General features: G+C 33.5%; 1 protein-coding gene across 7 annotated transcripts; it reads right to left on the bottom strand.

Annotated features, from left to right (window-relative positions):
* Window positions 1-14,677: 14,677 nt before the first annotated feature.
* LOC111398733 (LRR receptor-like serine/threonine-protein kinase GSO1) lies at window positions 14,678-26,263 on the bottom strand. Of its 7 annotated transcripts, none has more exons than XM_023025796.1 (12): window positions 25,768-26,263; window positions 25,518-25,673; window positions 24,353-24,445; window positions 24,185-24,259; window positions 23,850-23,987; window positions 23,658-23,732; window positions 23,411-23,563; window positions 23,164-23,310; window positions 19,223-22,545; window positions 19,037-19,144; window positions 15,369-16,001; window positions 14,678-15,266 (listed from the first exon to the last, which is right to left on the bottom strand). In XM_023025796.1, exons 1-9 carry the CDS (start codon window positions 26,132-26,134, stop codon window positions 20,393-20,395), a joined length of 3,357 nt encoding a protein of 1,118 aa, XP_022881564.1. In that variant the 5' UTR covers window positions 26,135-26,263; the 3' UTR covers window positions 14,678-15,266; window positions 15,369-16,001; window positions 19,037-19,144; window positions 19,223-20,392. The 7 variants fall into 7 exon arrangements, with proteins under 7 accessions (XP_022881564.1, XP_022881566.1, XP_022881565.1 ...); XM_023025798.1 differs by having other exon boundaries at window positions 15,894-16,001; XM_023025797.1 differs by having other exon boundaries at window positions 14,678-15,496; window positions 15,898-16,001.
* Between the last annotated feature and the right edge of the window lie 520 nt (window positions 26,264-26,783).

Genomic DNA, 26,783 nt, shown 5'->3' with positions numbered 1-26,783 from the left:
TCTCACACAAATCAAGTTAAAACCATATGAATGACAACATACATAATGTGATTCTATCCAAAAGACAAAATTTAAACATTGTGGTAAACAAGTTTCAAGAGATGCCACAATTAATAAAACTGGATTTTTCTTGGTCATTGATGATTTAAAGCTAATCAGAATACTTTATATGATTGACGAAAAAAAAAGCCAAAATTAAATACCAAATAATGAGTAGACTACATTAGCCCACATTGTAACTCGACTATGAAATGAGTAAGGACCTCGTGCTCTTGATAAAATAAAAGTGGAATCTTGGAATTATAAATGACACAACCTTAAAGATAATCTTCATGAGCTCACCTTTGATGCATAATTTTGAAGATGCACTATCAATATGCAGCTGGATTGTGAACAGGGAACCAGATACTTTGACTGAACCTCATTTGGGTTTCACATTGGTTCTATGTTGTGCAAATAAAGAAGAATGGAGGTGGTCGATTAGTATAATATTGTTTGGATTTCAGATATGAAAGATGTAGTTCTTTGGCCCCCATTAAAAAGTTACTTTTTTTTAATTAATTAATTAATTTATTTTTTTTGGCTTATTTTGATAGTAAGCACATGCAAACAAACAAAATAAGCCACAAATAAAAAGTGCCTTCTTTTCGAGGCCCATCATGCTTAGAGGTGACAATTTACCCCATCTCGCCCCGAATGGGGTAAAAAAACCCGCCCCGACGGGTTGATTGGACGGGGCGGGGCATAATTCCCCGCCCCATGAATATATTTTCGAGTGTTACTTTGAATATTAATGTTAATTTGAGTATTATTTGTTTTGAATTTTTAAATTTTGAATTTGTATTTTATAATTTAATAGTATAAGTCTAAATTTTGAAAATGTTAAAAAAAAAAAAAATTAAATGGTGCAGTAAACGGGGCAAAAAACTGCCTCGAACCCACCCTGCCTCGTCTTGTTTAAGGCGGGGCAGGGCGCGGCGTGGGATTGGGTTGGGGCGAGACCGGGCGGAGCGGGGCACCCGAACCCAACCTGTTGCCATCACTAATCATGCTCATTTCATCCTGAAATAGGTCAGAATGTGCATCTACTTATTTGGAAGCATCGTAGGAGTGACATAGCACTGAATTGATTGAATTAATTGAGCTATTTATTTGCCTCGATAATAGGCGGGCAGGGAGGGGCAACCGCCCATCAACATTTCCATATATATTTTTTCAATATTAATGTTAAATGCCAAAACTTGATTATTTTTATATATTAAATTCCAAAATTTGAGTAGCTGTATTGTATATACGTATAATTCTTATTTGGAAGCATCGTAGGAGTGACATAGCACTGAATTTTGCACAATTAGTATTAGTCCTTGTTTGGTAGAAATTTAAATTTAAATTTTTATTAAAGTCAAAGTCAACAATTATTTTTAACCACTTATTTTCATGAGATTCACAACTTTTTAACCATAAATTTCATCAATTCTATCAAAATATACTAAAAATCTAATTTTAATCTCCACCAAACGAAGACTTAATCTTTAATACCTATAGCAAATATATTCTCAACCTTTACCAAGAATTTTTCAATCCCCATCTTTCAATGCTAGTTGTATAGTTGTCTTCTTTTTTTCTTCCCCACCCCAAACTCAAAAAGCTGGCTCCGCCGTATGGCCCTCATTGTTCTTTTAGGAGAAGATACCATCAAAAGAACAAAAAAAATGAGTATTTTTCTTGTCTTGCTTGGAATTCCTCAATGAAGCATATACAAAGTTTAGTCCTATTTCTATTTAGGAAAAAGCCATGAGTACAAGAATTCTTGACAGAATTTCTATCGATGGTGACCTAGTCACAGATGATTGAATTGTTTTCTATTTTCCTCTTTCCATCTTTCAATTAATTCCCACCATGTGTTGTTTGTCAAAGTTTTCTATCAAATTTTTTCGTACTTGTAGCATTTGTTCTATTTATCATATATTCTTAATGTTTCCCCATTAAATATGACTTTCAGATTACAGTAGTAAAGAGAGAACCATTATTTATTAAGCCCGACCATTAGATGCCAGAATACATTAATAGGAATATGAGCTCTAACGTAGTGTTTGGCATGTAAAAATCAATTTTTAGTAAGCAACTGGACTAGATAAGAAAAATAAACATAGGTTCCAAAGGTAGCTCAACTTCGGACCAAATGAGGGCTGCCAAACAGACTCTTAAAGTTCCTAACCATTATCAGTATTCACAGTTATCCTTGCAACTGTATCGGAGTTGCCTCTAAAGCAATAGAATCAATGTTTAGTAAGTGTAAAATGCACATTCAGTTGAACATATGAATGTATTTCATTATTCAATTCTTTAGTTTCTTCCTATATTTTGTGCTTACTGATCCCGGTAAATGTGTCTTAGGTACTAAAATTTGAGGAGTTCAAATACTTGGATCATACATTTGCTAAACTAATGTTTGCGGCAGAAATCCTGAATTTTAGTAAGTTGCTGGGTATATATACAGAAAATTCTTCAATATCAGATCACGAATCTCAGAGCAGTTAAAAATCCAACATGCATGAATATATGCACACAGAAGATTTCAACTTATAGAACAAAACTTGTAGTATGGAATGAAACAAAACTTGCAAAATCTGTACTATATTCATTAATTCACGATAAAGTTCTTACATATATGTTTGCTAAAATATATAATCTCAGAATCAATTAAAAACTAAACTCAACTAACGAAATATATATAAATGAAAATTATAGGAGTATAATATTATGGGATAATCTAAAATAAAAAAAAAAATGTCAATAATATGAGCACAAAGGAAAATTTGAGATCATTAAAGTTTGTCAAAAATTTCATTTTATTCACTGACGTTATTATTTTATCATTTTACTCGATCAAACTTAACTAAAATCTCAGTGTAGTCAATTGGATTACCATTCACTCAGAAAATCCATTAACAATCACATTTTCTTGACGTGGACGGTGGACCCAAAGGGACATTAATCGACAGATGGTGATGGCAAAGTTGTTCATTTTTTTTAACCCAAAAAATGCCATTCATACCTCGATTTATAGAAAATAGAAGATTGAACGGACAATGGTGACTTATGGAGGAAAAACATTGTCAAATTTTTTGTCCAATAACATCCGTCCGATTCACATCAGAAAATTTTTGGCCACGTAATCAATTTTTAGATGGAATGATAATCTAATGACTAAAATGAGATTTCAGCATAACCTAGTGATTAAATGGTACGCAAAAAAAATTATTAATAATAATAAATAAATGAAAAGAACTTTGATGACTAAAATGAAACTATTGGCCGGAAGTTAAATTATTAATGTTTTATAGCATTATACACTAATGGAGTCAGAAGTCAAACGTGCTAAATTTATTGTATATATTATTTTACAATGATACATACACAATCATCGCATTATTTAACAAAAACCCAATGAAAAAATACCAAAGAAATTGAAAATAAATACAATTAATTGTACAAAAAATTAGAGTAATCAAATGACACTTTATTAAAACATTCTCAATCACACGACTCATCTTGAATCACCCTAATGGACCTGAAATGTGTCATGCGTCGATGATAGATGCTAACTAGATGTCAAGTCTATCACCAAGGGTGACTAAAAGTTACTACAAATAATGCACCAAAATCAAATGCTGATATAAAATATAATGCGATGTGCCCAAAATATTTGTTTCATGCTTCATTTGTCTAAATCATAGCACTCAATATATCGTGTGGCTATTACTTTGAAATTATTAGGCTCCTCCAGCTATAAAAAACCAATTGCTACCTATAGGAAAAATTACGAAAAAATATATGAGTTGATAACTGAGTGAGTGGAGAAGTTCGAAAATAAATATAGGTTTTCAATTTTATATTTTTATCGAAAATCGAGTTCATATCATTGAATAATTCACAAGATAAAACCATATAATTATAGCAAAAACGTGAGACATTCACATAACATCGTAAAATATCATCTCAAATTCATGATATATACATCTATTAGTAATCATACTATAATCTCATCACATCAATTGTACTGAAAAATCCACCAAAAATGTACCCTTTGACTGAAATCTACACTCAGCCCCTTTGATATCCTACTTTATAAGGTTGAATAAATTCTTGAAAGATGAAATCAAAAAATTATGTTCTAAATCTTCTAATTTTCTTGGCTGCCTTTTAAAAAAATTGAGACTGTCTTCTGCCAATTGCTTATGTATATATGTTTGTGGTAAAATTATGGGACTCTTTCTGTGCTTCATTTATGCTGAAAATAAATACCCCTTTTTGAATTTGCCATGCACGTGAGTATGTCTATATGTGTGTGTGAAGTGTTTTGGTGCAATTAGAATTATAGGATGGTGGAAACGTGTGGAGATAGTGGGTAAATGGGATAAAGTTGAGGAAACCATATGTGTAATCAAAATACTAAACTAAATCTTACCAACCATACCTCCCAACAATCAATTCATTACTATACACATGGCCAACAAATTGAAACTAGAATCAATAAAGTTTCTCTCTCTCTCTCTTCTACCACCAAAGAATCATTCGACACATGACCTACCAAAGATTTTAGATGCATTAAATAATCAATTAAAATATAAGTTTAAAGCTATATCTTTCAATCTCGATAACTTGGGCTTCGTTAATCCAAATTAACTTTTTCTCTAACCTAACATGCATGATTAATTATGATGTTTCCAATGAGCCCAAATAATCATATATTTATCGTCGCTCAGTCAACATCTACATTTTAACATCCGATAATATTGAAATTTACTTTTTATATATTTTAGTCCCTAACCTTCCAAAATATCAAAATATAGTACACATAAATTAAATTCTAATATATGAAATTTTGGGACATTACACTGTTACTGGCCTGAATGATCCCAGTTTGTAGCATCTCCTTGATCAATTTTTCTATCTTCGTTTTCTGGATGAAAGGACACCTATGAGGTCTAATTTTGAATAGATGGGATCCTTCTTTTAAATGGATATGATGGTCATGAGACCTAGGAGAGAGTAGTCTCTTAGGTTCTTCAAACACCCTTGGGAAGTGATGGATCACTTCAAGGATTCTGCTAGGTATCTCCTCCTCATTCTCTTCACGGGAATAGTACAATTGTCCTACCACCCCATAGACTCCTATTGAACATCCTCTCCATTTCCTGTACATCCATCATTTTCACTGGATATACCCGCGCTTCACTCCTCAATTCCATTTCATTGTTGTGGTTTTTGAATTTGATATACCCCTATTTGAAATTTAAAAAAAAAAAATGGGGCTAAATTAGCTCAACCAATTCACTCCTAATACCATGTCACTATCTCCAAGTTTAAGGGTTCTTAGGTTGAACTGAAATTCCCACTCTTGAAATCTCCACACCAATGGTTAGCAAATAGCCTTGCTCTCTAACTTGTCTCCATTAGCCACTTTGACTGTTATAGTATTGTTTTCATAGATAGCATAGTTCAATTCTTTAATTAATTTCTCATCCACAAAGCTATGGGTGCTTTCACTATCAATAAGTATCACCTTCTACCCTTTAATTACTCCTTGCACTCTAATGGTCTTGGGCTTCAAACTTCTAGCTATGGCACTGATGGAACTTTCCATGACTTTATCATCTCCTTCTTCTACCTCATATTCGGACTCTTTACTTTCCTGATTTTTAGCCTTTTCTTCCTCATCCACCAATTTGAAATTGATGGACCGTTTCTTACAGATATGGCCCATAGTATACTTTTCATTGTATCTATAACAAAGCCCCAAGTTCCTTTTCATTTGGAAATCTGTAGGTGTGATGGTTTTGAAATTGTTGGATGGTTTACTGGTTTTGGAAGTGGGTTCAGCTGGTTTAATTTCATCAAGAGGTCTGGTGGGATGTGAGTTCCATTTGTTGGAATTAGGTAGGAAAGTCTTAGGTTTTTGGAATTTGTTGATGGCCATTATTGTGGATTCTTGTAGGCTTGCAATTTCAAAGTACTTAGCTAGTGTATCAGGTTTCATCATCTTAACCATGGACCTTATCTCTCCTTTCAAACCACTTGTGCATACCGAAATATAATAAGTTTCTGGGTCTTGAGTCAAAGATAACATCACTTGGGATTTGGATTCCTCAAATCTTTCCTGGTACTTAACTATAGTTCCCACTTGCCTTATCTTGCTAAATGATTCGATCACCTCCTTTCCTGTATTATCTGCAAACCTCCTACATAACTCTTCGAAAAACAAATTCCAATCAGCATTTGGGTGGCTTGCAATGAAGCCATCAAACTAGGTATCAGCCTTTCCTTTCAGGTACATCTCAGCAATGTCCATTCTAAGTTCTTCAGCAACCCAGTGGAGTTGGAAATACTTTCTAGCTTTCCTTAGCCATTCCCTAGGTCCCTCTTCCCCAAAGTAGGAAAGTCAATTTTAAGGTGTTTGGTATCTCCCTTGGTATCATCTTTAGCCCGATTACCCATATCTCAACCACTAGAACCTTGCACTGTTAGCCCACTACCCTCTTTTTGGATAGACACAGGGCTTTCCACTCCCTTATTCTTTTGGTCGGCTTTAAGGTCAACTGTTATTTGTGCCATCATAGCAACCATTTTCTCGTACTTCTGATTCATGTCTAGGACAATATCCTAATTTTCTCTTATTGATGATCTAACACTTAGAGGGTCTGATTTGTGGGTTCAAATTTACCCTTCAACCTACCAATTACCGCCTTAAATGATGTACCTAAATCTGTCATCTTCAAATCTAGCTTCTTCAAATGTTCATCCACCACCTTAGCCCTAGTATCCATAACTTCAACAACCCAGTCTAATATGCCGGCTCTGATACCACTTTGTCACAGCTTGGACCTCCAACTACGACTACTCTTCCAATATACCTAGACAGAGATTGATTCAGCTGGAAATTTAGGGTAACTTGAGAAACTAAATCAAAGAAAAAAATGGGGAACAGATAAATTACAAAAGATAAGAAGAGAGAAAGATGGAAACTGAATTGAAATTCAATCCACGTACCAAAAGAGGTTCCAGAGATTATCGATCTCACTTTCTTCACACAAGGGTTGAATAAATATACCCTAACAGTGAAAGCATGTTCCCAATTTGCAAAAATGGAAAAAGCGTAAAAGGCCTATTACAATTAATATAACGTCCAAAACGACGTCATCTCCACTACAAATATTAGTTAATACAATAAACTTCATTCTTCTTCCTCCTTGATTTGGCCTTCTTCCTTCCCCATTGATTTCTCCATTGACTCTTTCCCTGACACTTGCATCGTCGAAGTGCCGCCGTCCCTCTATTGTTATTCACTCTTCTGCAAGGTGATCGGACTCCTGCGTCTTTGCCTTGTTCTGTCAGTTGCTGGTTCGTCACTCTGTTTCCCATCAGCCATCAGTCAGTGCACCGCCACCTACAGTCTCTTCACCTATTTTCGAGTTTTTTTCTAGCGCCCTCCATGATTATCCATTGTCAACTTGATTTTTGTTGCTGCCACCGCCTTCTTGCATCTGTTCTCTCGTTCCCATCATACAACTTGTTGCTCTACCTTGGTTTATTGTCGTCCACTGCCGACAAGTAGATCGAAGATTCAGTTTTATCCATCTTTGAAGTGATATCGTCGTCTCTACTACCTATTTGTATCGTCACTAGACGACATCTTCCCAGTTAGCTCTGTGTTGTGGTAAGGGTTTCCTTTTGCTTATTGAGTATGGTCTTTCTATTTATTTGCTTTGGCTCTTAAATTGTTTCAGCTTAGTTCTGATTTCCAAACAAAAAGAAAAAAAAAAGAAAAAGGAATAATATTAATATTAATAATAAGAATAAAAATAAAAATAAAAATAAAAAATCAGACCATACATAGCTTTTCTAATTGACCTACACACATTGCACTATTCACGCTCAAAGCACAATGAATCTTTAGGATCTATTCCTATCTCAAGATGCTCTCTTAAATCAAGTTACGAATCTTTTGACTGATTTTACATTAGTGAAGTCAAATCTGACAGAGCTTAAAACTCATGTCCGACACCTTATTGAACAAACCGAGGAATCATCTCGAAACCAGGGTAAACGACCTATGGATAATTTATCTAATTCCTTTACTATAGGTCAAAACATCAATACCCCACTTCATTGCTCACCAGATGGCACACTACCTAATCAATACAATCTTGGTCGTACACAACACATTTTCTATCCAGAACTCCATGACCTAGGTGTCAATAATGCTCTTCGTCTTGAATACCCACACCTGTCCCCAATACATATTATGAACAATATAGGGATATTGTAGATGACGTTACTAGGAAAATTAAAGTCGATGCCCTTGAATTAGATGGTCACCTAGAACCCAAAGCCTTTCTTGACTGGCGTAATGCCATCGAAGAATACTTTGATTTGTACTAGATACCTGATTATCGGCTTATTCGTTTCGCCAAAATGAAACTTGTCAAATCTACTAGACGGTATTGACAAATAGTGACACAATCCATCAATTGCTTAGTCCAACCTATTACAACGTGGGGGAGAAATGAAACTGAAACTCACTATGAAATATGTCCTGTCTTACCATCAATCTCAACTCTTAAAACGTCTTCTTAATCGTAGGGAAAACTCATCAACTGTATCGAACTGTAGGACTCGTTTTAATGAGTTATAGTACCGTTCTGGCCTTGCTGAACTTAAGGATGTCACGAACACTAGGTTCCTTAACTACTTGCGATCGGACCTCAAACATCAAGTCCTTGTACTCAATCCTGACTTGTTAGAAGATGCTTTTCACAAGGCACTCGAACACAAGCGATACTTTCGTTCTTCATATTTGATGCGTGGCCATCCCACCTTACCTGACCCTTGTCTCTCTCGACCTCCTCTTATTGGTGCTCCTAGTAGTAGTCCTACATCACCTAGACTCTATGAAAGCTTGAGTAGTGATTATATGGCATTGTTGAGCAGAGTCAGTTTTAGAGAGGCAATTAGGCAACCTACTGGATCATAGAAAATGGATATGTACTACGATACTTTTTGCAAAATACCCAGTTATTCTTTGGCAAGATGTTTCAAAGAAAATCCAAATACGCCTATGTGCACTTACTGTCCATTCCCTGGACACAAAGTGGATAAATGCTTTAAGCTATATGGATATCCCATAAAGTACAAGTTTGATGGGAAGAATAGGACTATTGTGAACAATGTTCCTGCAGCTTCAACTTCTGTATAGGAACTTGTAAAGGACAAACCTTGAATGCCACTAACTCATGAGAAACATTCTCACCTATTGTCACTTATAAAGCTTGCCCCCTAATAATCAAATATTCATCCCTTTGACAAATAATGTTCAAACCATTTTTTTCACCTTCATCCGATGATGGATATATATATCCACAAATTCTTTGCTATATCTCTATACTTCTCTTTTTTAATTCAAAACATTATAACACATCAGATGTTCCTTAGATTTTGAATACTGGAGCAACATATCACATGAGCTCACTACTTCATTCTATTCAAGCCTATGTTTCATCCTTAGTAGCACTATCTAAGGGTGAAATAGTACATGTCACTCATGTAGGAGCAACCAAAATCACACGCTCTTATACTTCATGATGTTTCCTATATTATCAATCTCTTTCAAACTGATCAAGTTTGAGTTGGTTTTTTAGTTCAATTGACTTAGGTTAGGGTAAGAAATTAAATTTTAGGTTGGTTGATTCGGATCTTGGGTTATCCATTTGAAATCAGCTCAACCCAATCCAATAAATTAAAAGATATTTAAAAAACTAATACTGATACTTAAAAACCAAAGACCTAAAAATCAATTTCAAACTTTTCAATTTTCTTCTTTACCTCTTGTCTCATCTACCTCTCATCTTCTCTCATATTTGCTCGTGCCTCAGCCTCTTGCCTCAATTTTTTTACGGGGTTTTGTTGCTAAACACTTGGATTGAAGGGGGAAGATTCTTACAAGGTAGTGTTTGCTGAATTTATAATTTAAAGAATTACAATTTAATTATCCAACTTAAAGAAGTTGTATGGTGTCAGCATATGGTGTTGATTTTTTCTAGTATAGTTGGAAATCCTTTTTTTTTTTTTTTTTGAATATAGCAGTTGAAATCTGAATTTTGAAGGTATTATCAGTGTTTGTGAGTTTGCAATTGGAAGTGCACGAATATAATAAATGTTATTATCATTGTTTGTGAATTGTGACTATTATCCTTTTTTATAGTTTGGTGTTTCCATCCACACGTTTATTGAAGTTTGTAAAGCACATATTCTGGCACTTCAATTTATTTCATGGTGGTACTAATAATCATTTTTTTGTGGTGGTACTAATGCAAGTTAATGTGTTTTGTTGTTACTTGGAAAAGCCTAAAGTAAAATGAACACGGGTGCAATATTCTTACTTTCTCATGGTGCATTAATACATTTATAGTTTTATTTGGTTGATTAATTTCACAGTAACTCTATTGACACATATATGCCATCAATTCTTCCTCCACATCCACTGTCAACATTAGGAAAGTGAAATTCTAATAGAATAGCTTCATGTGTTTGGGATTTCTTTGCATTATTGGGCCCAAGGGATGATCCAGATGTTAGGTGAAAGTGTAATCATGTGGAGTGCATTATGCCTATGGCTCTAAGTATGGTACAAGCACTTTGGGTAACCACTTCACAAATAATTTTAAGAAGTATTCTGGTATATTGCAGATAAGAAGCAAAAAATCATATCTTTTGAGAATCGAAAAGAGGTTTATGGGAGGAATCTTATAGCTGTTGGTCATAGTAAGAAAGAGGTCAGAGTTGCATGTGCTAAGGTGATAATACTAGATAACTACCTTTTAGGATTGTTGAAGCTCGTGAATTTGGACTCTTTACTAGGGTAACATGTCCTCAATTTCAGACCCCATCTCATAGGACTCTCGCTAGATACATTTATCAATTATATTTGTATAAAAAACTGATATTGAGAGATATCTTTTGTTTCCAAAATTTATACGCCACAATGAAGTCATCAAAAGAGTTTAACTTGATCAATCCAGTGGTGTTCTCCTTTATAAGTGGTTATGGGAGATATCCAAACTATTTAGTTGATGTAGACTTGTGAATGTTGCTAGAATTGTTTGGCTAAGATTGTTGTAGGACAAGTTCAGTTCGTATATCTCCCTTTACTCTCTAAGTTCCTCTGAAACTTCACCATATAATTTATAATTAGAAGAGAGATCAATTCTTGATCTGCGGTTATGGATACCACCCTTACAAGAATACAAAATTTTCTTTGTTGTAATGTTGCAGTAACTTGCCCATCCAAGAGTTCAAATTCTTCTACTTTTTGGATATACACATGATAGGCCTTTTCAAACTCAATCCAATCCATGTTTTTTAAGGAGCGTTTTTTTTTTTTTTTTTTTTTCTAAATCTTTCTAAAGAGGCACCCCATCTTGTTGTGGGTCTTCATTCAATCTTTTTTGTTTTTTATAACCAAACTTTATTGTGGTTTTCGTTTACTCATAAGGGAAGGACGTGCTTGGCTTCTTTCTACAATGTTACAACATTCATTCGAAAACATACCCATTTTCACTAGATAGTTTTCCTCGATTCTGCTAAGGACATTCATCGTTGTCTAGATTATCTAGAGGGAGACAAAAATAAGGTAAACTCAAAATTGCCTTCCTCCGAACTGGTTGTTGATGCCGAAGAGGCACCAGCCTAGCAATGATCTGAGTGTGACTATTGAAGAAAAGATATCTCCTTAAACCATCGTAGACTTTTTCTCGTTTACCTCTAGTGTTATGTTACCCAAATAGTGTGGCATCTAACCACTGAGGCTATTATAAGATAGGTCTATAATGCTAATCCTAATTTGGGATAGTTGATTCGGAATTATGCCTTCAAAATGATTGCCTCCAAGTAGAATAATGCTCAAGCTCGATAGATTACCAATCCATTGAGGGATGCATCCTATGAATTTATTCTTTCTAAGATTTAATGTTACCAAAAATGAATTGTTAAAAAATCCATGTGAAAGTGCACCTTCCAATTGGTTATTGTCTAGATAGACCAAACTTATGCTTGATGTATTGAAGCAAGACGCAACTAAGCTATATAAATTGTTCTCTGATAAATTTGAGAGGTCAAAAGAATCAAGATTGACACTAAAGATTTCAAGTCATTGTCACTTTATAGTAAATAATCTGTTGGGAATTTACTTATGCATACACAATGAAATTTAAAAATAATTTTAGTTCCCTTTAAGAATTGTCTTTTTATATAAATAGAATCTGTGATGAGAATTTTACATTTAGCAAATCCTTTAAACTTCTTTGAGAATTTTGATAATAAACAGTCACGATCTTTGCACGCCTTTGTGAGTCACAATATTTTTACACCACATTTGTTCAATTATCCAACATCCAATGATAGGCCGCATGGGAGAACAAGAATAAGAGATTATGTTTCTCTTTTTTGTACTTATTAATAGATGTTAACTGGGTTTGACCCACCATTAAACGTAAGCTAGTCGAATATTTAATTAATCTAATTAATTGAACTTGGTTTTTGAATAAATTAATCTAATTAATTAATAATAGACAATCCAAATAATTGATTCTACAAATGTCCAACACCTATCAATGATTTAATTTATATTATCATTCGTCTAGCTTTTCCTTTTATGTGGAAGTCATTAGGTTTCAAATCATGATATCAAAGAACATGAATTATTGCTTTTGATATAATCAAAATAAGATAAATTAAATTATTTTTAATTTATTATTAATTTATCTTGATTAATTAATTCATAAAATTGCTTTGCATTACGTAAGGGTATTACATGTGACCGAAAATATCACGTGGTATAATAAAATCTAATTTGTTCATTTGCTAAGAAATTATAAACCATTCGTCAATATGATTCGATCAAGTATGAGATATGAAAGTTTGTAAATCTAGATTATCGATCATATCTTTCATTCTACTTTAAGCCAATGATAATGGAAACTCTTTTCAACATACGTGCTTGGCAAATTATTTCGATATCAACTTAATTGAATGGAACGTAGACATAATCTCTTACTATCTACGAGTATTAAATTCTCTATTGATATTCACAACATTCATACGATTCTTAACATGTACTCGAACGATGTCATATTGGTGACTCTTGGTAAAGCAACATCTAACACCACCAAAATATGATTGTGTTCATATAAGGTACTTAATGACAACAAGTTGAAGGATCAATTCCACTATCGAACATTAGATATTAATCACTGATTCTAAGATAGTTATCCATGTGAAATCTGTGTTACAGATCTCCAATATTTTGTTCTCTTAATAAAATATCCAGTCATCCATTTAAATGTTAGCTACTCACTTCATAAGGGAGAAATTCCATACGTGCTGATTTATCGAAAATATCGATACTTATTTCTTGTTGCAGGTCTTCAATATTCAGTCATATGTAATTTATTTCTCACAATCACAATTCATTGTGATTACTAAGTTATCAAAATTTAAATCTATTGACTCTATCAATTTATTTTTTCAGAATAAAAATTCAATTAAATAATATATCTTCCATAAATAATGTGCATTAATCATATTACAAGTGTTTACATATAAAATCAATTGGACTTAGAACATAATACTTACACGGCCATTAAGCACATTTTTGTACATGTTTATTGGAATTAAATTTGGAAATACTGCACTTATATTAGTTGGAATACGTCCTATAAATTTATTATTTAGAAATATCAAAAGTCTTCATATTGAGATTGATACTTGCCGGCAACTTGAGTTACTCTAAAAGCATTATCTCTAAAGTAGGCTCCTTTGAATCTAGTGTTGTTTTTCAAGAACCAAGTTGGCAAATTTCTGCACAAGTTGTTACGTAAGAGATCAAGAATTCTCAAAATGTGAGATAGAGTTATATGGCAATTTAACAAATTGAAAACCTCTTGTTGGAAGCTAGGGACCCAATTTCGTAACTCACTACAAAAAAATGCAGTTTCAAAGACAGAATTGTGTCATTGAAGTCCCAAAATCCGTTGGTAATAACCTTTAGAGATGGAATCCATCCGTCGGTAAATTCGACGATAAACATCTTGCCGATAATTGTAGTGACGGATTTATATTGGCCGTTGGTAATAGCGACGGGAAAAGTGTGTCAATGTCCACTAGTAAAATTTGTCGTAGTAATTGGTGACAGAAATTTCATCACTAATCCGTTTGTGATTGACGACTGTTTAATTACTTGTTCCTAAAATAGCTACACATCTTCTGTTCTGGTTTCCATCACTAACTACCAACATACTTCCTGCGGAACTAATTGTTCTTATATAGCTTCGAATCCTCCGTTTCTATTTCCTCGCTAATTGCCAACATATTCCCTACGGAACTAATTGTTCTTAAATAACTACAAATCTTCCATTTTTTCTGTCGCTAACTACCTACATATTTTGTACGAAACTATTTGTTCCTAAATAACTACGAATCTTCGTTTTTTTTTGGTCGAAAATTTGGATTACAATTTTAAAAAAGAAATCCATTAATTATTATATTAGTAATTTCTATTGTGAATTAAAACTATTAAGAAAGTTAAAAAATATAAAATAAAATCATAAATAAACAAAAATGAAATACAAATATTTTCATTCAATTAATTCAAGGTTCAAAGTCACAAAAAATTAGATTAGTTTTGCTTCCATTTCAAAAGTCAATTTTAAAATCATACGCCTGATCAATTAGCAAAAGGAAGTTCTACACACATTCGATGGTAAATTTTTATAAACAAAAGAAACATTTACTATGCCCAACCATTGAAGATCATTGTGCTCAAATCGACTAATCTCGTGATCGATTCCATTCTCCTAATGTTCGAAGTATGGCATTTTGAATTCAATGCACTTTTTTCTCTTCTTCTTGCCTATCATCTTCATTTTTTTAAGTAATCCATCATTTTCCCTTGTAAGTTTATCTATCTTCTTACAAGCAGAACGAAATTCCTCTTGTAAAGTGATGAAATCAGCTTGTGCCATCACATGGAACATTAGGTGAACCAGAGGAGGTGTCATCTTTGTTCAAAGATTTTCATTGAATACCAAGCCCGTACAAGCGACCACCTTTACAAGGATCTTGAGTTGCTTCACACCATGCTTCATGTCAATTTCAGGTTGTGACACATTCGAACCATATTTTTCATGAATTGTAGTGTCATATTTTTCCTGTAAAAGAAGAAGTAGCTCGACTTTATAAAAGGAAAGAAGGCATGAATTATTATATATTAGAAGCGAAATTAGTAACATTGCTCAGCCTGTTTTCAGTACCACAGTAGCTAATGTTGCTGTCCTTGCCAATGGCCAGAATGTAGACAATCCAAAGCCATAAAAATTGAAGGGTCATTCAAGCCAAAACCATCATGTTTTGTGCATTACCAATCAATTCTGGATACATGCTGATTTTCATCAAATATCAATGCCAAGGAATCAAAATGCATTAAATAATGCTATCAACAAATCATCCAAATTTCTTTAGGCCCAAAACCAGAATGGATTAGAAGTTATTTAGTGCTACGACAATATATAACTTCAGTTAGCTGGAAGATACAATATAAAGTTCTTAACTACACATATATTAGACCCTAAGAAAACCAACAATAAATAGAAACATGACGGAACAAATGAAGAGGTGACACTACTACTTCTAAGTAACTTAATGTACACGAGCTAATAATGAGCCCATGAAAACTCCAAGGTAATCATCCAACCACCATTTAGTGTCTAGGACTAGCTAGCTAATAACATGAAATTTAGAGTATAGAGTCTAAAGAAACTGAATTTATTTCTTCTTACTCACAAAATCCATGACTTTCTGTCTACGAAGTCTACTTCTCCTTTGTTTCGATGGTGTACACGTTCAAATAACTTTGAAGCAGTAGGTGGCTTGCCTAACTTCTCATGCTGAAAACAATCAATAAATCAAGAGTTCAGTTTAAAAGATCCTTGATTAGGAATGAATCAAACAGGACATCATGATTTCTCTATCATTATGTGGATAAAAAATGGCATTTGATTCGTGCATATGAAGTACTGATGTAGAAAAAAAGATTAGTTAAAATCTCTGTGCAAGGAAAAGAATTAGCTAACTGATTTCTACCATTGAAATTGATGATAGAATCAGCTAGTTGTTTGTGTCTCTCGCTTTGTAGGTACAATAAATCCTCAAATTTTTTCAAGACTCCTAATGGTGGGGTAACTGCAAGCAGTTATATAGCTGACAATAGTGTAAAAGTTGCAAAGTGAGTCAGTCTCTAATATACAAGCTCAATCAACTAAACATATTCTGTATCAAATCTAAAATGGAGTCAGCAATAACATAGATATAGGCTCCTCCACCACTAAGCTTTCAACAAACCCACCAATCGTGAAAGATGAGTTTGAAATAACATCTAGAATTATTGGTTTGTATCCTTCTGCTTTCAGATCTGTTAAATATGACCAAAGATGCACCAAACAGCGACTCAGTCGAGTTATGACTCATGACATGCAACCTACATCAAATTTAGCTCCAGTAAGGGGTTTGCACCAGGAGTTCCAAAGCAGGTCGTTCTTATGGGAAAATCAACTCAAAAACTAATTCATTTGAAAAAAAGAAGTGATGTCTACCTTAGTAATCTATACTTCTACTTTTAAACAAAAACTGAATTGAAGGAATTGATGGCTTAACATTATCTAAATCTAAGCCATGGGTGCTTTTAGCGGCTGGCATACTGATGTTATGAATGAGCTTGGTCCTATTATCACAATAGATTTTCAGATGATTGGAAAATGAAAATCTAACCACTTCAATTCTTATTTTGGTGTTGAATTCCATACATACTCCTCACCCTATTTGACTGACTGAATAGAAGCCTATCATAGAGCAATATTTGATTCAGCTGAAGTCCTCATAGGTAGTTTCAGGAATTTCAAACCAATAACATAGAAATAGAACTAAAGAAATAAAACTAACACTTCCAAGGCAAAAGAGGTCTCAAATACAATACAAGATTGTCCAATACAATAAAAGGGGCGTCCAACCGAACAAATTGTGTCCAACATGAGTTTAGGGAAGCACTCAATACTTCCAGCTTGATTAAGGAAACGAAAAAATTTAAAAAATTCAATCTTATCCAACAGATTACAAGGGGCAACACTCAGGTTTGGTTACGACATTATGCTGATTATTGGCATGGATCCAGCTGTTGTAGTAACTCCAATTCCAATTTTCTTGAACCATTACCCCGTCTCTTGAACCAAAACATCATGAGTTGGCATACAACACTACCCCGTCTCTTGAACCAAATAACTTCAGCCAGCTCATACTTAAGCATTCCAACTCTGTAAGCACTTTTTGCTCTTCATCAAGCACAGAGCTTTAATTTATATGGTTTTTTTCTCACTTTAATCAGAATTCTTTTTGAATTTTTCTTTTGTTGGTTAAGTTTTTGGTTTTTATAAAGTTGGTTTCTTGTTTTTTCCACATGCAATAGAAGTTTTAATCTCCGACGATAAATTATGCATGTTGTGATTTTTGTGCACATTTCAAGATCAGGATTTGTGGGTTTAGTGATGGGGATTGTAAGTATAAATGCACGATCTTGTGGTTTCTAAATATGGGTTTTTATTCTTTTTTTCTCTTTTCGTTTGTATTTTCAAGATTGGCTGGTTTTGTGAATTAATGTATTTGATTTCGTGATGACCTAATTCATTCTTTTGCTTCATGGATTTTAAATTTTCATAGCTAACTCTTTTTAGTATAATCTACATTGATTGATTTATGTCGTTGAGCAATTATGTCGTTTATATTCTGATATACCACACGTCAAGCATTGTATTGCAGTGGGTTACAGGATTCAAAACATCATGAGTTTCCAGTATGAGTTGGCATACAACACTACCCCGTCTCTTGAACCAAAACATCACCTAGCTTCTTGTTCAGCCTGGAATTTTCCCCTTTTCCATAAGCATGTCAAATGTTTCCTAAATTTTTGGCTATCAAATTCTGAATTTATTTGAACAGGTTTCTTGGAATGCAAGTTCCGCCCATACATTACACTCTTCATTCTCCGATATGATTCCTTGTATGTTGGGAACATTTCTTGCTTTTGTTTTCACAACCGCCCACCAATCAAATCTATTTCTAGCCTTCATTGAAAACATGTGTAATATACATGTTGAGCAAGTATAAACACGTCATTTCTTTGTAATTTCTTCTTATGATTAAGTTCGACAAGCAAACAGCATAAGAAGAGCATGAGAAAAATTAATAAATCTGAAACTAAACTAGTTAAATTTCCCAGGTTATTAAATAGACAGATTATTAAATAGTGAAAACAAGAGATCATCAATAAAATGAAGTAACTCTCTACTCACGATTTAATATTTTGTTCCCAGTTCCAGAACTATGCAAGTGTATATTGCACTCTACAAGGTAAAAATAGATGTCCATTCTTCCACACCACTACAAATTTCTATGCATTTTCTTTACTCAAATTTTCCCTAACACACTTCTTAATTTACTCACCTGCAGGGGCCGATCCAGGAAGTTCACACAGTTAGTGTACATCGAGATAACCTGATATTCCACTCTATAATTTCAGTATAGCCTATCAATCTTAAATTAACAATGGAGTATCTAATATGTCAGTCAACGAAAATTATGCATTCTAGTCTCATTATTCAAAGGTTGTACTTTGCCATTTACTAATCAGAAGCTCCATCATTTAAAGCAAGCCCAAAAAAGCCTGATCGTCCACTACAAATGCAAACTCACCGATTCAAATGTTGTATTTTACCATTTACTAATTTAAAGTTCCAACATTGAAGGTAAGTCTCCATTAAAAAAAACCTGATCTTCCACAACAAATGCAGCATAACCCAGTAATCCTAACTTAAAATCGAAATAGGATACTAGCTATCAACAAAAATATGAATTATAATGGATTATGCTTTACCTAAATATAAGTTCGCCCGACACCCAAGTTTCAGTCTTCTTCCCTCCACCACAAAACTCGCACAAATTTCAGCCAAATGCAGTCTAATGAAATCCCCAATACAGCTTTCTGGAAATAGCAAAAAGGTAGCAATAAAAATAATGGAGAAGAAAAAAATCTAAAAGAGTTAAATCTTATATGGCCTACCTCCGAACAATGAAGAAGGAGATTCCCAATAATTGATGATGTATCAATCAATTGAAGGCTGGTGTCGGCGATGCCGAGTATTTCAAGAGATAGAGACGAGAGCGAGAGAGGGGATGAGATGAGGCGTGGGTTTTGCCAGCTTGCTTTCATATTTGATTTTGATTTATTTTTAATTCTAAATCATTTTCTAACAAAAAATGTTGTAGGAAACATTTTACAGTTACATAAATTAATATGAATAGATTACAAACAGATATTTAGTGCATTAAAAAAAACAAATCTGTTGGTAAATTTCAATTAATTTTTTTTTATCCTTTCAATCAACAATTGGTAGGTTGGTAATTTATTATATATATATTTTTAAGAAAAATTACCCACAGATTAAAAACGAAATCTAAATGACAGCTACATTTTGCTAGAAATGTATATATATAAAAATAGAAATAATTGAAGAAAAACATACATAAACATAGAGAGAAACTTATATATGTCATGGTCCTTGCGGATATATAAACAAAACCTTTAGAGACTGGGAATTGAAAATTTTACCTTGTTGGGAAGTCGCAAAGATAAATGCTTTAGAGAAGTCACTACTCCAATGCTTTGAAGAAAGTTTGCATCCAGAGAAGAAGAGTCCAAAAATGATCCCTCCAAGATACAATTATTTTTCTTAACAAGAATAACAAACTGAATAATTGGTTGCACGCACTCTCTTTGACAAAATGTGATTCAAAAGTAATGCACAAATTCTATAAATGGACTAAGGAAAATGAATAAATAAAGAAGCTCTAATATAAGTCTTTTTATTAAACTAATGTTTGATACTTGCTATTTTAGAAATCAAATGCCATGTTACTCATTATTTTTCTCAAACAAAAACATTTAGCTGGGAAATAAATCACATTCCTATATACTAATGCAAGTACAGAATTGAAAGTAATTTCACATTTGTATGACTGAATATGAATACACATGGCCATCTTCACTCCCCACCATGCTGTTATATGTGGCTTCACTGCTTCGTAACTTCCGAATTATCAAATGTAGAAAAAAAAGGACAAATGATTAGACTGATTTTAAATATATATTAGTTATACAAGTTAGTATATTATATAATGATCTTCATGCAGAATTAAAGCAGATACCTTGTTTTGTCCAACACACATGGCCTCAAAAATGGATTATATAAGCCTCAATGGAATGAAACCATGCTTTTCTCCAGTGAGGATTTATGCATAGAACTATAGCAATGCAAAGCACTACACATAAATAAGATATGATGAAGCTTATGTAGAAGAAATTCATGTCCATGAAACCGCGCTCCTCACTTTCATCATCAACAGATGGCAAGACAGGTGTTGATCTAGTGCTAGTACATTCGTTAGGTAATGGACGGCCACAAAGATAAGGATTTCCTTGATAGCTACCTTCGTCAAAAGTCCCAAACTGACCTTCCTCTGGTATCGTACCTTTTAAATTGTTATGCGCCACACTGAAGACTTCCAAAGTGTTCAACTTGATTAAACCAGTGGGGATCCTCCCACCTAAGTTGTTATAGGAGAGATCTAAACTCTCGATCTGACGTAGGTTTGAGAAGGTTTCTGGAATTGTTCCAATAAGATAGTTGTGTGACAAATTGATCGAGTGAATCTCGCTTAAATTTCCAAGGCTGGCCGGAATTTTACCATGTAATTTATTAGAAGAGAGATCAAGTCTTGACATGTAGTTGAGGATGCTACCTTTGTAAGTATAAGAATTTCTCTTTGTCATGAACGTCGCTGTAATTGGTACAACAAATATACTGAGATCTCCAGTTCCGTTGTAAGTCACGTGATAGGCCCTTTCTAACTTAACCTTATACATGTAAAACAATGGTGTTGAATATGAAGACATCAATGGTTCTTCAAACCTTCCAGACTTCTCCCAGGTGAAGTTACCAAAGCACTGCGGGATTTGACCAGAAAGAAAATTAAAGGAAAGGTCTATCATCCTTAGTTTGTCCATCTCACAAAATTGGTGAGGGATTGTGCCTTCAAAATGGTTATGGTTGAGAAGAATGACACTCAGGCTTGATAGATTGCCAATCCATTGAGGGATATTTCCGATGAACTTATTCCATCTAAGATCCAATGACGTCAAAGAAAATCTATTATAAGATGCATATGAGAGTTCACCTTCCAATTGGTTATTGTTCAGATAGACATAACGTATCCATGATGAATTGAAGCAAGATGGGATTGAACCACATAACTTGTTCTCAGATAAATCTAAGAGCGTAAGATCATCGAGATTGAAAATTTCCACCGGGATTGGACCTTCAAACTGGTTGTTAGACAGAGAAATTTGATACAATGTTGTCATATTACCCATTGATGTAGGAATTCTGCCCGATAAACTGTTGTTACTAACGTCTAACACTACAAGAGGGATGGTAGACAAACTCTTTGGAATGGTGCCTGAGAACTCATTGCTATCCAGAAATAAATATTCCAAGTCCTGTAGGTTGATAGATTCTGGAAATATTTGTCCTTGCAATTTATTATTCGATAATTTGAGAAAATGCAAAGAAAAGCATCCCATAACTAGTTCTTGCGGTATTGTGCCTGACAAGTTATTGCTGGACAAGTCTATGTATTCTATAGATTTTAAGTCACCGAAACTAGAAGGTACACAACCATCAAACATATTTGTTGACATGTGTAATTCAACCAAGTTTGGAAAAATTGAAGTTATATTAGTTGGAACATGTCCATTGAACTTGTTATTAGATACATCAAAAGTCTCCATGTTGGGATTGGTTCTTGTCGGCAACTTGAGATGTCCTGTAAAAGCATTATCCCTCAGGGATAGTACCCCAAGTCTTGTGTTGTTCTCCACCAACCAAGTTGGAAAATTCGGTCCTATGTTGTTATTTGGGAGATAAAGAATTCTCAAATTGGATTGATAGTAAAGGAAGTTGGGTAATGATGGATGACCTCTTGAATTCGACATAATAAAAACCTCCACTTGAAAATTGGGAACCCAATTTCCCAACTCGTTGTCGTTTATTATTTCATTATTTTCCAAAAATAAAAACTTAAAGTTTGAATGATTAAAGAATGCCTTGAAAGAAATTGGAACTTGAAAGTTGTTATTTGAAAGGGAGAGATATTCAAGTGATGTGAGTTTGGAAAGTGGAGGAGAAGCGATATTTCCAGTGAATGTATTGTCTGACAGGTCAACCAATCTAAGAGATGTCATGTTTGCAACACATGAAGGAAGTATTCCTTCATACTTATTTCGACTAAGATCTAACTCTTGGAGGTTTTTAAGTTCACACAACCCTGCAAATCAAACGAATACAATTACTTCTTCAAACCATCAATGAAATAGGGAATATAAAGGCTTTGCTTATGAAAGAAAGCAATTTTTTTCCGTCTCTGACCTTACTTTCAATTAAGAAAGTTTCCTTTTTTAAAAGTGATTTATTTTCATTGGTAAGATGGCAATAAGTTAATTATTTTGAATGCAACTAATAACTTACTTATTTCCACTCTCACCAATAAAAAAAGCTATAGATTGTAAAAATATAATTACTTTTAAGTATGTAAGGTTAGCCGAACTTTTTTAAATTATATTAATTATGAAGTCCTAATTGACGAAGTTAAATACTTCGTTTGATCCAAAAGAAATGTTCTGGTTTATTTTTATTTTCCCAAATTATTTTCTGTATTTAATAGTGAGGTAATCAATATCTATTGTATTTTGAAAAATCGTATAGTAATTTTGCATCCATTAAAAGAGAATTGTGAGGTGACCTTGCATTCATTAACCAAAAGTTTGATTGAGATGCAAGGAAAGTTTTCAAATTGTGAAAATAGAAATAATTGAAGAAACATTTCGTTAATCAGCATGCGAAGTCATGAAAAACATTGTTCACCAAACAAGCCATTGACATTTACCTTGAATGGGAAGGGTGCCATTGAGTCTGCATCTGGACAAAGATAAAATCTTGAGGGAAGTTATTGCTCCTATACTTTGTAGAAAGTTCCAATCCACGGTAGAATTATCCAAGAACAATCCCTCCAACCGTCTTAAATGTCCCAACTCTTATACATGCAAGCAATGGAATGTGCATGAGAATTGGAGTTCATATTGTAATTAGTATTATTATTTATGGGACTAGGAATTACAGCTCTTTTGGCTTACCGTAAGATCCAATACTTCCATTTACAGAATTGCGCCGAAAATAGAAGTGCTTGAGGTAAGAGAATGCCCTCAAAGATTGCACCATATTGCTAATGTTGGAGAGATATAAGGAATCTAATTTTAGCACTTGGAGACTATGTATACTTTTAATGCCTGAAACGTAGAACTGTCTAGGGTAATATTCAAGTATAAGCGTATCGAAGTTCATTATTTAGAAAATATAAACTTGAAAAACCTAGTTGAGTACCTTTTAGAGTCGTGAAGTTGTCGACCTCGTTGCCACTTAGATCAAGCTCCTCCAAATTACTCAAAGCCCGTAAATCTTGATAGAGGTGGAGAAATAAACATGTACAAGCAAAATATGAAAATGATGATTGAGAACTCAGTTTCGATTGACTAAAAATAAGAAAAATAAGGAGCTCTAAACTATGGAACTAACCTTTCATTTGGATGGTTCCTTTTAGTTTATTGTAAGAGAAATCTAGAGACTTGAGTGATGATAGCCCATGAAGTGAGGAGAAAATGCTATTATTGAAGTAATTTGATTGTAAATTAAGGACCTTCAAATATTTTAGACCTGTTTGTATAACCAAATCCACAATAAGTTACAATATACTATATAATAAACCACAAACTACTATTTAGCGAGAGGAAGGACTTGGGAGCAAAACACCATGAATGCTTTTGCTCTTACATAATAAGGCACAAGTGAAGTAATGAAAGAAAAGGAAACTAAAAATGAACGAGGATAAAGAATGAAATGAGATGATATACCGTAAATGGTACCCAAGCTTCTAAGTTTATTTTGACTTAGGTCGAGCTCCTTCAAATTGATAAAATCATTCAGATCTATCGAAAAACACAAAAAATAAAAAAAAAAATAATATTAAAAGGTCCTATGACCTAAAAGCAATATATCAGGCTTGCGGAAAGAAAACTCACTTAGCACTAATAGAATGTCACCGTCGATAATCCCATGATTAGATGCAAAATTAAGAACTTCCAACTTGGTTAATCCGAAGAGTCTTTCACGACCTACATAATGATTTTTAGTAAAAAATAATTATATGTTTCATCAATGCTATTCAACATTGAAATGATGCCCAGAGACAATAATTAAACAAAAAGAAAGGTGTATTCCATAATGAAATGCTAAATAATATTATGGCTACTGTTCCATCAATCTACTAAGACTTGAAACAAAATCATAATGGACGAGAATCATGAAAATAATATTATTGCTTTTGTGGTAAGGAGTATTTGAATATTAAAGATGAAAATGTCTTATTTGTTGTACTTTCAATTACTAAGCATGCCCTTACTCTTTTCCATTGGAATTACTTAGGTTGATTTGCACAATTAATATATATCTCAATACGATTAACATATACAATAGTAATGCTAAACTTATTAGGAAGGAACAAATGACCAATGTTTTTATGTAATAGGAGAGCAATTTGCATAATTTTCAAGTTACACTACGGTAAGTAGATTTATCTAAAACGAAACCAAGATTTCTTTTTTACAGACAACTTAAATTAATGATAAAATCTCAAGTTAAGCTTCTGGCTTTTGTATTGTTTTTTTCGATGGACTCTGTTTTTGCATTCATAGAATTAATGAAAGTTGGAACTCTGTTAACTTGTCTTCACTCCAAAAATTCTTGAACTTATATGTTTCTTCATAAAAGCGTTTTACTGTTACTGTATTTTAAAATTATTTACTCTCTTTGCTTTTTTCTCATAATACAATAATAAGGTTAAATTGGTTGTTTGATCTGCTCTTCTAATAGAGAAAATTAAAGGTTTAGGAAAATCGCTTATCTGATTCTGCAACAAAAAAAAAGTTTAATAAGAACCTGTTTGGGCCAGATTTTTTCACCCAAAAAATTTATTTTTTGATCGTTATTTCACTATTTCAGTCGTCATATTTGACTTTTTCTTTCACAGGTGGACCCCACTTTTTCCTAACGGTCAAAAAATCAATTCTCAAAATCACTCCCAAACAAGCTCTAATAATAACTTGATTTATTTTCTAAAGGGTTGATTCTTCGGTAATTACATGATCTACAAAATAACCACCAGAATATGAAGTATATTGAACTTACTATTGCCGTAAATTTCTCTATTTGAAAAGCAGCCCCAAAGTCCCAGAAGCTTGAGTGAAGAAAGCTGACTAAGAGATGACAAAATTTTGCGATCAAATGAATTGTCCCCCAGATCAAGGGTCTCCAAATTTCTCAACGTTGACAATTGATCAAAACCTACAACAAAGCTCAACGTATCTATAATTATCACTGAAACAAAATAGGAATGATAAAATTGAAGCTACCTAATTAAGGAGAGATGTCATCATACCTTCATTCTCAATCCAACCAACTAACTGATTCCCCCACAAAGAGAGAATTCTGAGCTCTTGAAAGGGAAGAAATAGAGAGGCATTAAAATACCAATCTCCAGAGTTCAAATCCCTAGCACCATCAAGATTAATTTTGATTATTCGTTTAGTTGTGTTACTGCATTCAACCCCTTGCCATTGACAACAGTCAATTCCAATCTCATTAACCACCACCCATGAAGGTAGCGATTCTCCATTTGGAAAGTTTATATTTTCTTTGAGGTGCAAAAGAGCAACCCTCTCTTCCTCCCAATACCCTAAACAATACCGTCCATTTAGTAACAAAAGCAGCATCATCACTAACATTACCCGTAACTTTATTCCCATCTTTCTTAATTATGAACACACTAATTCTGGCTTATCTGAGTTATTAGCAGCGCTGTAAAAATTTCCTATATATGTTGCTTGGTGGATTTTTAGCCTTGGTAGCATCCCTTTTTAAAGGATAAACTTGGTGTAGAGTTGATTGACTGGAACTACTACTATTCATTTTTATGACTTTTTCAATGTATAAAAATATCGTCCCTAAGTTATTGTCCAAACTCTAGGAAATTTCCTATAAATTCCAGATAGCAAATAAGACATTTAGATTGATTGATTGATTGAATTTATTTTATTTTTTATTTTTTTTAAGGGACCACCAAAGGAAAATGGTGCAAACTAAAATGAGGAGACTATGACTTGGGATTACTAAAATGGTTAATTCGACGGAGACTTTGACAAAAGCAAGTTAGTTTCAATCTATTAGTAAAAACATTGAATTATAAAGTTTTAATAGACCAGTTTTTCCCTGTTAGATCTTTAATCAATCCCAAATCCAGTCACAATGTTAAAAAAACAACAGTAAACTAGCTCCCTTAACCAAATGCCATTAACAAAATATTGAAAATACGGTGCCTAAAACATTTTTGGCACAATTTTTTTGATATCATATATATTTACTCAGTGTTGAAGGTTAATTGAGAAGATAACAAAT

This window comes from Olea europaea, chromosome 8 (genome assembly GCF_002742605.1).
Source record: "Olea europaea var. sylvestris chromosome 8, O_europaea_v1, whole genome shotgun sequence".
Lineage (NCBI taxonomy): Eukaryota > Viridiplantae > Streptophyta > Magnoliopsida > Lamiales > Oleaceae > Olea > Olea europaea.
The sequence above is the reverse complement of the archived record's forward strand: the minus strand, read 5'-3'. Positions and strand labels throughout refer to the sequence as shown.

What these genes read in the sequence shown, in the direction of transcription:
- LOC111398733 (XM_023025796.1), bottom strand. Translation starts at nt 26,134, where the DNA reads ATGGGAATAAAGTTACGGGTAATGTTAGTGATGATGCTGCTTTTGTTA. An exon ending in TGACATTCTATTAGTGCTAA is followed by an intron (nt 24,260 to 24,352) that starts GTGAGTTTTCTT and finishes GTTTTTCGATAG; the next exon opens with ATCTGAATGATTTTATCAAT. An exon ending in AAGCTTGGGTACCATTTACG is followed by an intron (nt 23,988 to 24,184) that starts GTATATCATCTC and finishes TTATACAAACAG; the next exon opens with GTCTAAAATATTTGAAGGTC.